Here is a 15,985-nt window from a genome sequence, read left to right as displayed (position 1 = left end):
TATATCAGGTATGGTTCCCAAGGACTGGTGTATAGCGGAAGTAGTGCCTATATTCAAAAAGGGAAGTAAAGTTGAACCGGGTAATTATAGACCAGTTGGTCTTACATCTATAGTGGGGAAAGTATTGAAAGGTATTCTAAGGGATAGTATTCAGAAGTTCCTTGAAGCCAATAAGGTCATTAAAAGGAACCAACATGGATTTGTGAAGGACAGATCATGTCAAACCAACTTACTTGGCTTTTATGAAACAGTAAGTGCGAACCTTGATCAGGGTAAGGCGGTAGATGTGATCTTTTTAGACTTTGCCAAAGCTTTTGACACAGTACCACACATGCGACTTGTCTATAAGCTACAAGAAATAGGGCTAGGGAGCACAATATGCACTTGGTTTAAAAACTGGTTAGATTATAGGGAGCAGCGCGTTGTGGTTAATGGATCATTTTCAAATTGGACTGAAGTGCTAAGTGGTGTGCCACAAAGCTCGGTACTAGGACCACTATTGTTCAACATTTTCATTAACGACCTAACAGCAGGTCTAGAGAGCATGGTGTCAATTTTTGCAGACGATACCAAATTGTGTAAGGTTATAAATGCGGATGAGGATGCTGAGTCTCTTCAGAGCGAATTAGGTAAACTAGAAGCATGGGCAGCCAAATGGAGAATGCGCTTCAATACAGACAAGTGTAAGGTAATGCACTGTGGTAGCAAGAACAGAAATAACACCTACATATTAAATGGGGTAAAATTAGGGGATTCTGTACAGGAAAAGGACTTAGGTGTTCTCATAGATAGCAAACTAAGCAGCAGTACCCAAAGTAGGATTGCAGCAAAGAAGGCTAATAAGATATGAGCATGCATAAAACGGAGAATTGATGCAAGGGACAAGAGTGTTATACTCCCGTAATGCAAATCACTAGTGATGCCACATCTTGAATACTGTGTACAATTTTGGGTACCATACTACAAAAAGGATATCCTGGAGCTAGAAAAGGTTGAGAGGCGGGCGACCAAACTAATTAAGGGCATAGAAATGCTGTAATACGAGAAAAGGCTTGCAAGGCTAGGCATGTTTACACTGGAAAAGAGGAGACTAAGAGGGGACATAATCAACATCTACAGATATATAAGGGGACAATATACAGAGCTTGCGCGGGACCTGTTTTTGGTAAGATCATCACAGAGGACTCGTGGACACTCGGTTAGGTTAGAAGAGAGGAGATTCCGCACAATGCGGCGTAAAAGCTTTTTCACGGTAAGGACAATACGTGTTTGGAATTCCCTGCCTGAGGGAGTTGTAATGGCGGACTCAGTCAACACCTTAAAGAATGGGTTAGATAAATTACTAATGGATAAGTATATACATGGTTATGGGGGGTAATTCCAAGTTGATAGCAGCAGGATTTTTTTTTAACAGTTGGGCAAAACCATGTGCACTGCAGGGGAGGCAGATTTAACATGTGCAGAGAGAGTTAGATTTGGGTGTTGTGTGTTCAATCTGCAATCTAATTTGCAGTGTAAAAATAAAGCAGCCAGTATTTACCCTGCACAGAAATAAAATAACCCACCCAAATCTAACTCTTTCTGCACATGTTATATCTGCCTCCCCTGCAGTGCACATGGTTTTGCCCAACTGCTAACAAAAATCCTGCTGTGATCAACTTGGAATTACCCCCAAGGTGCATAGTCATGCACTATAGTTACTATAAAAAGAAGGATAAAACACAACGGCTGACATCAGCGTCAGACAAAATTTTAGACCAAAATAATCCTGCATAGGAGACCACAAATAGGTTGAACTCGATGGACAAATTGTCTTTTTTCAACCTTAGATACTATGTTACTATGTTACTATGTAATCCTCAATACATAGTACACTGTTTGCGATCTACGATGCATAATTTCAACACTCTATGGGGGTCATTCTGACCTGATCACACGCTAGCCGCCTATGGGGGAGTGTATTTTTGCTTTGCAAGTGTGCAAACGCTTGTGTATCCGAACGGTACAAAAAAGTTTTGTGTAGTTTCTGAGTAGGTCCTGAGCCGCTGCGATTACTTCAGCTTGTCCGGTCCGGAATTGACGTCAGACACCCGCCCTGCAAACACTTGGACACGCCTGCGTTTTTCCAACCACTCCCTGAAAACGGTCAGTTGACACCCATAAACGCCTTCTTCCTGTCAATCCTCTTGCGATCGGCTGTGAATGGATTCTTTGTTAAATTCATCGCCCAGCAACGATCCGCTTTGTACCCGTACGACGAGCCTGCGCATTGCGGTGCATACGCATGCAAAGTTTTGCCGAATTTTGACCTGATCACAGCGCTGCATAAATAGCTATCGTGCGATCAGGTCGAAATGACCCACAATGTTGCTAATTGGAGAGATTGGTACTAGACATCCCTGCCTTTACAACAGTTACTCTGCTTCAGCAGACAGTGTTGATATGTACATTGTATTGTCTAGAGCTTTAATAATTGCATTAATGTTATTGTCTGATTAAACCTCATTTTAATTTTTTACCAGGTAGTGTCCATGTGTTTTATCTCTTTTTTTCTTGGCAATGTGTCATTTGCAAGTTGATGTTATAGGTTTCACTTTCTATAAGCAAATCGAGTGACAAGAAATTATTTGTACAGAATAGGGGTGTTTTGATGGATTTAAGGTAATTCCCAGCATTTATAGCAACACGAATCACAAGAAAGAAAGTATGTCTTTATGCAAAGCCCAGATTTGCATTACCAGAGGTACTGTCTGGAACTTACTATTAGTGTTAGGGAAGGGTACCAGGAGAGGAACCACAGAAATAGCCAAGTCAGATGCTTTAACAGATGTAATCAGTGGCGGATCCAGGGGGGGGGCACCCAGGCACGTGCCCCCCCTGTCATTTTTTTTTTTTTTTACCGACGAGAAGCTTTTTAAGCTCCTTACACTGTCCGAGTGACAGTGTGAACCTGGCTGCTGCTGCTGCTGCCGCTGGTGGCTGCCTGTAGGGGGAGCTGCAGCGGAAGCGCAGCTCCTCTCAGTAGTGATGGGAAATCTAGTTCAGTTCGGTGATTAGTTCATTATGATCTAGTTCACTGAAAAGATTAGTTCAGAAGATTAGTTCATCTAGTTCATTTAGTTCATCATTTCACTCACTGACTCTGAGACTGAAAGGAGTGATTAGATTTAGAACTAGTCTAGACTATTACACATAGAGTAGGCATTTCTAATACTAGCTCATTGTAGGAGTTATAATCTTTTTCAAATGATCAGATGTGTGTAATATGTCAGATTTTTTATTTTTAAGAAAAGCAATAAGTTATATAGCAACCTTATACTGACATATGTATCTCTGCAATATTAATCCCATTGTTGGTACTCCTTTTTACTTCATAATAGGCAAGTGAAAGACCCAAATCCAGAGTAATGTCATAAATCACTTTTAGTTTTTTCTGCTTTTAAAATATAGTAATTAAAAGAAAAAGTCCCTTTGCCCCAATGTAACAGACCTTAGAGAGATAAAGTGGAGATGTTGCAAAGCAACCCATCAGCTTCTGTCATTTATGTTCAACAGTATATAAAGTGACAGAAGCTGATTGGTTGCTAGGGGCAACTGCTCAACTTTATGTCACTTGAAGGTTCATAGTACATATACCCCTGTGTCTTGTGTGGAGTAATCATACCCTACAGAAGGCATGTCCAAACTGCGGCCCTCCAGCTGTTGTGAAACTACATATCCCAGCATGCCCTGACACAGTTTTTCCGTCAGAGAATGCTAAAGCTGTGTCAGGGCATGCTGAGATGTGTAGTTTCTCAACAGCTGGAGGGCCGCAGTTTGGACATGCCTGCGCCTACAGGATAGCATGCAGCACTCAGCACTGTGTCTTTAGCTGATTGGGAGTGTAGCTTGTCACCTAATATACTGGAGGAATGAATCATGGCTATATGCAGTTCAGCATCAGCTCCATACAATGCATATGCCTGAGCACAGCAGTGCCACACATGGTAGCTGAGAAGTACTGCACTGACTCGTATGGCTGTATGAGTCATTGAGTCAGTGAACTGATCAGTGAACTGTAATGAATCACTGAACTACTGAACTACTTGCTGAACTACTGAACTACTTGCAAGGAGAGTGACTCGTGAGTCGTCAGGACAATGCAGTTCAATCAGCTTCATAGAGTCCACCACTGACTCCATGAGCACAGCAGTGACCCCTGTGGCAACTGAGGTAAACTGACTCATGAGAATTCAGTATTCACTCTCACACACACACACACTGATTGGTTGCTATGGGCAACATCACTTCTATAGAACTACCTAAGTATATGTACCATCATATTTTTAATTATTTCAAGACTGAAGGTTCATCAGACAGACATACATATCCCCCTATGTCTTGTGTAGAGTAATCAGTCCCTACAGCAGGCATGTCCAAACTGCGGCCTCCAGCTGTTGAGAAACTACATATCCCAGCATGCCCTGACACAGCTTTAGCATTCTCTGACATCTGACAGCAAAACTGTGTCAGGGCATGCTGGGATATGTAGTTTCACAACAGCTGGAGGACCGCAGTTTGGACATGCCTGCCCTACAGGATAGCATGCAGCACTCAGAATTTGTCTTTGGTTGATTGGTAGTGACAGTGTACCTTGTGACCACCTAATATGCTAGGTGAATGAATCATGGCTATATGCAGTTCAGTATCAGCTCCATACAATGCATATGCCTGAGCACAGCAGTACCACACATGGTAGCTGAGAAGTACTGCACTGACTCGTATGGCTGTATGAGTCATTGAGTCAGTGAACTGATCAGTGAACTGTAATGAATCACTGAACTACTGAACTACTTGCTGAACTACTGAACTACTTGCAAGGAGAGTGACTCACGAGTCGTCAGGACAATGCAGTTCACTCAGCTCCACAGAGTGAGTCCAATCCATGTCTGAGCACAGCAGTGACCCCTGTGGCAGCAGAGATGTACTGACTCATGAGTACTGCTGAGTGAGAGCTGAATAAAAACAGTGCTGCTGCAGCAGCACCTACACAACACCCAGCAGAATATTTAGCACAGCAATATGCATAGGAACCAGTAGTACCAGAAGTAGCAGCAAGTGTTTGGACATCTGGACTAATAGGACAGTGATTGTATCACAGAAAGGTGAGCAGCATGACCACACATGCTCACTCACAGACACACATAGGGGTAAATTTACTAAGGTGGGAGATTTTTAGAACTGGTGATGTTGCCCATGGCAACCAATCAAATTCTACTTACCATTTATCTAGCTGCTTCTAGCAGATAATAAATATAATCGGATTGGTTGCTATGGGCAACATCACCAATTCTAAAAAATCTCCCACCTTAGTAAATTTACCCCATACACTTTGGCTAGGCAGTGCAGATGCTATTTTTTATTAGATCTGATTGCTGGGCTGTGTTGTACTTTTAACTTTCATTTCACAGCATCAGATTCAGGAAGTGAAAATCCAGTGAATGAGACAGTGAGAAGCCTAATGCTGGCTCTATTCTGTCTGTGTCTGACTCCTCCTTCCTGATGAACTAATCTTTGCCAAAGCTGTGAACTGAACGAACTAGTTCACTTTGAAGATTAGTTCATTTTGAACTAATCATTCATGAACTACCCATCACTACCTCTCAGGCAGTTCAAGGGGCCATGAGACAGAGCTACGTGAGGCAGTGGCTGCTGTCTTCGGCTCCCACAGTAATGTAAGGTGAGGAGGGGGTTCAGTTTACTATTAATGAGTGTGTGTATTGCTGTGTAAATGTATAGAATGTGTGTGTAACTATGTATATATGCTGTATGCATGTGTACTGTGTGTGCATATATGCTGTGTGTGTGTGTGTGTGTGTGTATGTACAGTATGCTGTGTGCATGTATAGTGTGTGTGCATGCTGTGTGCATATATACTGTGTATATGTATGTACAGTGTGTGTATGTATAATATGCTGTGTGCATGTATACTATGTATGTGCATGCATACTATGTATGTATGTTGGCATGTATACCGTGTTAGTATGTATGTATGTATGTATGTATACTGTGTGCATGTATACTGTGTGTGTGTGTATGATGTGTGCATGTAAACTGTGTACGCATGTATGCTGTGTACAGTATGTGTGTGTATGTCGATGTACAGATGTTCTGTGTGCGTATATATATTTATATATATATATATATATATATATATATACATACACACACCTTGTGCACGTACGGACCCCCCCCCCCCATGAAAATCCTGCGTTTGCCACTGATACCATACAGTAACAGGGTGCGTAGTCAGCTGTGTTAGCGTGCATTGCCTCCGTGTCCCTTACAGCAGCGCCAGTCCCGGCTCCCGGCAACGTCGCACATCTGCTGTAATTAGGATGCGACACTGCCACAGCCTGACAGGGGATCTGGGAGAAGAAAGCAGGCTTTGCTGCTGTGAGGTGGGTGGACGTAAGGGGACAGGTAGATGCTGGAAACAGGACGGGGGACAGAGGGCATAGGCGTAGGAACGGGGGGGGGCAGCTTGACCCCCCCCCCCACACACACAAACATGATGCGTCGCCCCTTTCTGTACTAGCCGTCTGTCTCTCAATTGGTGATGTATTACTGGAGGAGGCATGGCTGTGGGCCACGCCTTCTCCCAGTAATGTATCACCATTGAGGAGACAGCTGGGTATTACTGAAGAGGGGACACCGCCCACGGGGATGCAGAGGTAAGCGCCCCCCCGCACTGAAGGAGAGCGACCAGCACCACAGCGGAAGCGGAGGGGAGGGAGGGGAGGGAGGGGGGGGGGGTGTTTGAAGGAGAGGAGATCGGCACAACAGCAGGGGCGCCAGAATGAAATTCAAACTTGCCCCCCCAGTGTGAAAACATTCTGACGCCCCTGACAGAGGGCACTATATTAAAAACACACTGGACCACTCCAACAAAAATGGGGACTATAAAAAAAATAATTACAGAAAGGGACGCTGTAACTAAAAACACACTTGCCCTGTCCCCTACCCAGAGGCGTCACCAGGTGTGGTGACACCCGGTGCGCACCCCTGATGTACTGCCGCGATCGCGGCAAAAAAGGGGGCGTGGCCTTACAGCTAGGGGGCGTGGCTTCGCGGGGATACCGGGATCGTCACTCTGGGGGCGTGCCCAGCATCTCCGGAGATGCTGGGCTTCCCCCAGAGACGGTCTCAGTGTGCTGTCGGCTCCTCTGCTATGACAGGAGCCGGGTGCTGTAACGGAATTTCACACTGCAGCACCTGGCTCCTGTCACTGCGGAGGAGCTGACATTTGGTGTCACCCCCTCCAGGTGTCACACCCGGGTGCGGGCCGCACCCCCCGCACCCGCCTTGTGACGCCACTGCCCCTACCAGGCCTGTCCCCGCACACTTGCCCTGTCCCCGCACACTCACCCTGTCCCGTACCAGGCCTGTCCCCGCACACTTGCCCTATCCCCGCACACTCACCCTGTCCCCGCACATCGCCTTGTCCCCTACCAGGCCTGTCCCTGCTCACTTACCGTCCCCGCACTCTCATCCTGTCACCCACTGCCCTAGTACTCCATGCCCCCAGCGTGATGAAAACGAGGGCGTGACGCATGGGTATGGCATTCTCTGTGAGGCCAAACCCCTTGTTACAATGCCACACTCTTCACAGGAGCATGTGCCGAACCCCCCCCTTCCTTCCCCTATTGTGGTGCCCCCCCTGTCATTTTGTTCTGGATCCGCCCCTGGATGTAATAAAACCCACATCTGCCTCACAGTCAAGGAATGACGGAAAATAATACAAACTACATAGTGCATGCAAGTAGACTTGGGACCAAAAAAGGAGTTGGTTGTCTTAGTATTTGTGAGTGAATAATAGTACTCAACACAACCACCCCGTGCCAGTTAGGTTCTCTTGCTTCCTGAGCATTTATACGAAGAAACAATCAATTATAATCATTATAAATATATTACTTTGAAAATGTTGGTGGCAAAATATTGGAAATTTCATGCCAGGAGGTCCCCAGGGAGAAAATAATGGAGAACCATTTGCTCTAGTGTTCATACTAGGTCATTTGATGCAGTACTGCACCCTACCCATTTTGCAGATGGGAGAATGCACTTTGTCCCCTTTTGGTCTACCATGCAGAGATACAGATGACAGCTGTATGAATTGGATGAGGTTTGTTGAGTATCACCTCCTGTGAAGAGAGACGGGGGTACTGGACTTGGATGTCACTCTTCCCATGGAGATATTCATTTCTTGCCAAACACGCCCATTTTGGAATACCGGCTCCATGGTCAGCATAAATTCACAATCTCTATCTGCCTTTGCAACCTGTTCTAAGGTAAACACCTGTTTTTACACATATTATGGTATATTTCCTGACTTGGGGACAATGCAATGTGGCATAATTATGTATTGGTACAATAAAATGTGGTATAACTATGTATTAAGGACAATGTAGTATGGCATATTACGTATTAGGGGCCCTGTTGTGTAGCATATTATGTTCTGGATGCACTGTAGTGTGAATTGTATGTATTGCAGCATTATAATATGGCATATTATGTATTGGGGACAATGATGTGCCATATGGCAGAGGTATAAATTTGGGGCACTTTTCTGAAACATATTTTTTTAGAGTAGTGTGTAGTGTGTTATCAACTGGAGGTGCTGACTGGTGTCTGTAGGAATTGAGGACACTGTTGTGTGGCATATTATCAATTAGCGGCACTACTGTGTGCATATGAATTGGAGACACTGCTTGCAGCAGCTAGAGTAGGGTTGAAATAGGAGAGGCTTGTTTGAAATTGCCACACATGATGTTAATGGTCACATGACTATAAGTACAAATCTACTAAAGTACCATGTGACTGTCCATATAAGAAGAGGAAGATGCAACCTAGCATGATGCACAATGAGGAGAAGTTGTGTGTAACAGCCACATATATAGGAGGCCATACTCAGAAGGAAACACTGCACCTGCCATAAGTCATCTAAAGATGGACCAGACAGTAATGCAGCATCTATAGGTGCTTAAGCAGGTGTCTGATTTGGAATCACGGCTGTATACCAGGGCAGGACTCTGTAGCATCCTTGACTAATGTTACAGACACAATGGTGGCAAAAGACACATGTACGCTCATGGCTGCGTCCGACTCAGAATCAGCCCCATTATCTCTTAGGATGTACTGGAAACTCAATGTAATTGGACCATAACTCTGATTATGAGAAACTAAACATAACATTAATAATACATTTCATAAAGATGTTGTATCTGGAAAGAGTTTTGAGCACATTATTTAAAAAAAAAAGGGTAATTTCCCTATGATCTTTCTCTCCTACTTGCAGGCCGCTCTGAAATGTCTTGGGACTGCGGACCAAATTTAAAGCAACAAGCTCTTGTTTAGACTGCAGAGAAGAGAGAAGCAAGGGAGCAAGTCACAATGAAAACATGAGCCGAAGGATCTCACATTCACGCAAGCTGCAGTGAGTACATTGATTCCAGTCATCCCTCTATTCCAAACTTTTGCATTCAACATTTTTATATGCTGGAAAAAGATGACTATTTGGATGCTATCATGAGACTTTAGAAAGTCTGTTAATGATACCTGCCTAAGGAGCAGTGGGCCTGCTATGTAACCCCTACTTTGCAGAGGTAGGTTATGGATTTATTTCTTAATCTTCCTCCAGAACAAAGGGAGACAATAAAGACTCGCCTAATAAAATAGTTCTACTATATACAGTATTGTACAGATATTTACAGGAAGAAACGTCAAACCATGATGCTAAGACAAAGTGTGACTGATAGCTCAGGGCTAAGGGTGTAGTAGGGTATGCCGGCGGCCGGGCTCCCGGCGGCCAGCATACCAGTGCCGGAATCCCAACCGCTGGCATACCGACAGCTGGGCGAGCGCAAATGAGCCCCTTGCGGGCTCGCTGCACTTGCCCCACTGCAGGCACGATGGCGCGCTACGTGCGCCACGCTATTTATTCTCCCTCCAGGGGGGTCGTGGACCCCTAAGAGGGATAAAAAATGTTGGTGTGCTGGCTGTCGAGATTCCGGCGCCAGTATACTGTGCGCTGGAATCCCGACAGCCGGCATACTGAAGACTACCCCAGGGCTCATTGTAAGTTGTACAGAGAATGCCTCCAAATTTCCAGCTTTGATACTTAAGAACCTACTGATTATAGAGCTACTTCTGTAGCTACTGCATATACAACTGAGATGAACACACGTGTCCATGCCAACCAAGCAACAGAAGAAAATAAGAGCTGCAGCTGCATAAACCCTAGTATAAATCCTGATTTTACTGTACAACTTTCACACCCACAGGGAAATTGGGAAAGGGAGATACCTTATATTGTGAGTGCTACCACCTTCCTGGAGAAGTGATTTTCTACAGCTATTTTTGTTAGACAACTCCAACTGTTAATGACTATAGTTGATGTTAACAATGAGAAAAACAGGACAGTCTCGTCCAAAATGGCCATTCTAAATGTTGTTTACTATGCAGTTTATATAAATACTATTTGAGTACAATGGCATCAAAAGCCAACTCCTGAATTGTTAAACATGCAGAATGACAAAGCTTTTTATATTACACAAATGCACCATTATTTCCGCCACACACATTTACAGGGTCCCAGCCACAATCGTCTAAAGACCCTGCAAATGTTGCTATTTACACATGCAAAATCTTTATTTTGTATCTGAAAACCTGGCACTTTCACAAATGATACAAGGGTGGTTCAATAAGTAAGAAGACCTCTCAGGTGTGTAATGTTCTATTTTTCATTCTAATTTCCTGACAGGACAGGAAGGAGACCTCTGCTTCCCCACACAGCCATTAGACTGAGCCTCATATCATTTATACTGTCCCAACCTCAGTTATAGGATTGCAGGGATTGCAGGGCTGGCCGAAACATGGTCAAACATTGAGGTGTGCAATGTGATCTGATTTCTGTAGCTAAATGGAACATCAGCAGCTGAAATTCATCGCCAACTTGTTGAGGTGTACGGTGATAACATCATGTCATGGAAACAGGTTTGGGTTTGGTGCACTGCCTGCAGGACAGAGACGTTCAAGATGAGCAGCCTTTGGGAGGTACTAGAATATCCTCCCTACAACCAGTGTCAGACTGGGGCATGGAGGGCCCATCGGGGACATGCAGTGGTAGGGGACCATGTGTAGGGGTGTAGTCAGTCTCCACTGAGGTTTGGCTAATCATTAGAGAGTGCATGGTCTGGGACCCTTGATAAGTACATATAGTAAATACTGATGTACTGAGTGCATGCAATGTACCAGATTAATAACAGCAATGCACTGTAGAAATTACACCATAATTCTGTGCAGTATAATGTAACATATGTATTATATGTGTAGTTCAAGTGCACAGCCTGGAACCTGATCCTTAGAGCACAGGCAGTGGAGTCCCTGAGGGTTTCCCCTGTATCTCTGTGGGCCAGTCCAACCCTGACGTGACACTGAGTGATTTCCATATCTTTGCACCATTGAAGATGCACCTGGGTGTAAGGTAATTTGCAACTGATGGTGAAGCTCAGAGAGCTGTCATGTCTTGGCTTCAGACAGTTGATACTGATTTCTTCTCTAGCTGGATAGATGTCTTGGTTTACTGTTGGAACAGATGCAAGTATGGAGACTATGGAAAAAGAATCTGTATATGTATGAGTTGAATAATATATGCAATGATAGGTCTTGTTACTCTACTTATTGAATCACCCTCATACTCTCTAACTACAGATGGAGCTGCGCTCATCTGAGGCAGCTCCATCACAGGTGTGCACTCCCGGTGTGACTAGGTGATCAGTCTACCTAGCCCTGCCGGGAGTGCACAGAGACGATCCCCCATTCCAGTTAAGCATCTCCATCATGGACGCCCAGTCACAGATGGAGCCCTGACTAGCGTGGCTCCATCTGTTCTTTATAATTACATTAATACATTTGAGCTATCTGTTTTAAATATTTATGCTTTTTCTTCATTTGGTTAGGAGTGAGTGAGTAAAATATATGGACTAGACGTTTTTATATTTTTTTTCTTTGTGTCTTTCCAGTGAATAAAGGTCGGGCAACAGGAAGAGAAGGGGAAAAAACAGACATTTTAAGTACATTAATATATCAATACATCTAAAACCCAATGAAGCCCCATTTCCCTATAAAGTAACTTACTCATAAAACTGAGCAGCTGGTGTTAGTTTGTACTTAGAGTATTTGGTTCCATTGCTCAGCATAGATACATTGAGAAGAGATGGGTCTGTACAGTTAGGAGTGTTCCATTCATTCCCACATTTGGTCCAGGGTAGTTCGTAGGTGAAGGATGATGCTAGGTAATATAGTGACCATGCAATGATGACATTGTAGTAAAAACCCACGTAGAGAGCTATTAATATAACTGTGTATCCCACACCTGGAAAAAAAAAATCACATCTGTAAGTAGTAACTCTTACATGGATGACAAGTAATATAGAATGCTTTCTAAAGAACATACTGTTCTGCCTTGTTCAGCCAGATCATATTTAAACATTTATAGAGAAATCTAGTATTTAAACATGTGATGCTACATAATGGGTATCCATTATCCAGTGTATATACAATATTTTATAAATATATGTTGGTAGGAGATACCCAGTGAAAAAGAGAACTCATTTACAGAACGTCTTACAAGTCTGTAAGCTTTAAAATTAGGCACAAAACATAGATACCCCTGTTTGAACCATGAGTAAAGATGAGCAAAACTGTTCTGCAAGGTATTCACCTCATTCCCTATTTGGTTATGATACACAATTCACAGGTGGAATTTGGTATTAAGGCTTAACTGTCCTACTCAACCACGCCACACATCAGAATGAATTGACCACCACTGTACAAACTCTATTCATACTGCATATTATAAATTCAGCAAAAGGCAAATATAAAAATACACTTTGAAATGGCAAAACAAAAGCGGGATTTGAAGTTTGTATGGTCAGAACATTGTACCTCAATTACTTGGGGTGGGATGTACTAAAGCAAAAATGCGGTAAAAACCCAATTTTCTGGGGTTTTACTGCATTTCCAAATGTACTAAGCCCTGGGCTCCAATGCCAAGGGTAACACCAGCTTTTGCTGGCATTAGCCTATAAAGTATGGGCTTCTTTCCATATTGCTAGCTGAGAGGGATCAGATTGGGTTAGGGTCCAATCGGATCCCTCCCAGCATCCCCCGTGGCTGCCGCATCGCTCTACGCATGCAGATGGACATAAACCTGAAAGTCCATGGACCAGCGCTAATCACAAAGGACAGTTTGCTATGCATAATTATAAGTATGGATGCGATGTGCGGAGGGATATACCGTGCAAGGTTAGTACATCCCACCCATGGTCTATTCCACAATAAGGGCCAGATTTATCAAATCTTGGTGAGAGATACAGTGGAGAAGTTGCACAGTAGCAACTAATCAGCTTCTGCCATTTATCCAGCACAGCCTGTAAAATAACAGTTACAGTAAAAGCTGATTGGTTAGTAATAGCAACTTCTCAAACTTATGCGTCTCCAAGATTTGATAAATCTCCCCTTAAGGAAGAGAGTTATCAAAGCTTGTAGAGAGGGAAAGTGGAAAGAGATAAAGTACTAACCAATCAGCTTCTTACTGTGATTTTTCAGGCTATGTTTGAATAATTACAGTTAGGAACTGATTGGTTTGTATTTTATTTCTCTCCACTTTTTCGTTCTCCAGTTTGTGGTACATTTCCCCCTAAATCTTGATTTCTGCTCAGTTTGGCTATAACTTTGCCATTCTCTATTCATTGGCCATCTGTTGTCATGTCTATTACAAACATTTCAGAGACTTATGCTGAGTAGAACCTAGGTCTGTTTTTGTGGCGCTAACGATGCTTTTCGAAACTATGCGAGAACTCAGAAAATTTATCCGCATACCTCCATAAGCAAAATTGGCTACATTTACACTTGCAATGTTTTATGCTTAGATACAAATGTAGCCATGGCCATCTTAGACATGGCTACAACTGTAGGTAGGACAGGGGATGGAAGGGAAGAGCAAGTGTAGGCTGAGTACTGATACAGCGCAAAATGCTTGGAGTGACTAAGACATTCTGATATTAGTAGCATAGCCAATCTCTCTTTTAAAAAAAAACAAAAACATTTTATTGAATTTTTCAATAACAATGATACAACCACATGACTATATGACATTGTGACAATACATCAGGACCACATTCTAGCTTGAAACAGAGACAATTTATTATTTATTTATTTATTTATTTATTAACAGTTTCTTATATAGCGCAGCATATTCCGTTGCGCTTTACAATTAGAGCAACAGTAATAAAACAAAACTGGGTGAAAACAGACAGACATAGAGGTAGGAAGGCCCTGCTCGCAAGCTTACAATCTATAGGGAAATAGGCATAGATACACAAGGATAGATGCTATCTATTGCATAATGGTCCACCAGATTGCTAGGTTCTTAATGGGTTGTATGATGATACCCCGTAAAGTTGGCCAAGTGTCAGGAGATTGTGAGACTAAAGAAAGACAGGATATGTGATGTTATGAATACTGTACAGAGGATGTAATTAGATAGGGAAGCACTGAAGGTTATGTGGGTGGGTCTGGAATTTGATAGACTTGTCTGCAGAGGTGAGTTTTCAGGGATCGTTTATAGGTTTGGAGACTAGAGGCGAGTCTTACTGTGCGTGGGAGGGCATTCCACAGAGTGGGTGAAGGCCGGATAAAGTCCTGTAATTTTGAGTGTGAACAAGTAATGTGTGTGGATGAGAGACGTAGATCTTGTGCAGAGCGGAGAGGTTGGGTAGGGAGATATTTTGAGATGAGTGAAGAGATGTATGTTGCAATAAGGCAGGATAAGCAATAAGGTGGGATAAGGACCAAATATAGTCCATCAGAGATTACACAAAAACAGTCGAGTCACAAAATAAAGTAATTGTCATAAAGTAAACCTCAAAATAAACAAGAGACACAAATATAAAAAAAACAGACAAAGGACTGAGGACATGACAATAGGGGGGGGAGAGAACAGGGGGGAGTACTCAAGTGTCTAAACCCTACATTACAGAGGAAAGGGAAAAAAATGGGTACAGGTTAAATCTCCAAGATATATCATCAAACAACCTCAACACATGTTGGCAATGGGAGTGCTCAAGAGTCTCAATAAATTAACCTAATTTTTTATTTAAAAAAAAAGGGTAACCTTACTATCCAGGTGAGGGAGTGTGTACTGATGTTCAAAGTACATGATATCAGCCAGAGAAGTTTTGATCTGTTCCAATCTTGGTGGGTGGTTACATATCCAGTTTAACAGTATAAGTTTCTTTCCCAATGTAAAAATCACCATGAGCAGAGGGACAAAGTGGGATTTGGAAGGAGTTAAGCCCCATAGCGAGACATGTAAGCCCAAAAGGGCACCCGGTGTCATAGGTAGATTAATGTGAAAGGTCAAGTAAACATTCCACAGAATCTTATACCAAAAATCTGCAATTTTAGGGCAGTGCCAAAAGTTATGCATGAAGAGAACATTTGGGGCTCTGCACTTGGGGCACTAACCTGTTTCAGATGGGACCATATATATCCTCTGTCCAGGGGAAATATATGCTCGATGGAGGAATTTGATATGGATTTTTTTGTAGTTGTGAGGAGTAGAGAGCTCTAAGGATATGCGACAATTGGCATAAGAAAACTGTTCAAGGAGAGTTCTAAAGAGAAATCCAATGACCATTTCCCCAGTAAGGGGGACCATAACGTATCAATTATTTTTTAGACACTGGGAGGAGATCCCAATATAACCATTGAGTTTTATAACTAGATTTGGCTATTCTAGAAAGAAGTAGCAGAAGTGAGTCAGGACCTTGACCAATGTCCCACAGGGTGGGCAGGGACCAGACATAATGCCGCAGTTGAAGGTGCATAAAGAATTCAGTACGAAGAACACCAAACCCCTCCTGTAGGTCCATAAATTAGACTA

General features: G+C 43.1%; 1 protein-coding gene and 1 long non-coding RNA gene across 4 annotated transcripts in view; one reads left to right on the top strand and one right to left on the bottom strand.

Moving 5' to 3' along the window:
* SLC6A2 (solute carrier family 6 member 2) overlaps positions 1 to 15,985 on the bottom strand; it is a 488,933-nt gene that overhangs the window by 256,183 nt on the left and 216,765 nt on the right. For both annotated transcript variants that reach the window (XM_063945285.1, XM_063945286.1), the window contains one exon: positions 12,175 to 12,412. In XM_063945285.1, the coding sequence (XP_063801355.1) occupies positions 12,175 to 12,412 (238 nt within the window). The remainder of the gene's footprint in view (positions 1 to 12,174; positions 12,413 to 15,985) is intronic.
* On the top strand, positions 8,913 to 12,182 carry LOC134969367 (uncharacterized). 2 transcript variants are annotated; one of them, XR_010189459.1, is made up of 3 exons: positions 8,913 to 9,015; positions 9,335 to 9,472; positions 12,060 to 12,182. It is a non-coding gene; the product is annotated as an uncharacterized LOC134969367 (long non-coding RNA). The 2 variants fall into 2 exon arrangements; XR_010189458.1 differs by having other exon boundaries at positions 8,913 to 9,187.

Source organism: Pseudophryne corroboree, chromosome 11, assembly GCF_028390025.1.
Source record: "Pseudophryne corroboree isolate aPseCor3 chromosome 11, aPseCor3.hap2, whole genome shotgun sequence".
In the NCBI taxonomy this organism is placed as follows: domain Eukaryota; kingdom Metazoa; phylum Chordata; class Amphibia; order Anura; family Myobatrachidae; genus Pseudophryne; species Pseudophryne corroboree.
The sequence above is the reverse complement of the archived record's forward strand: the minus strand, read 5'-3'. Positions and strand labels throughout refer to the sequence as shown.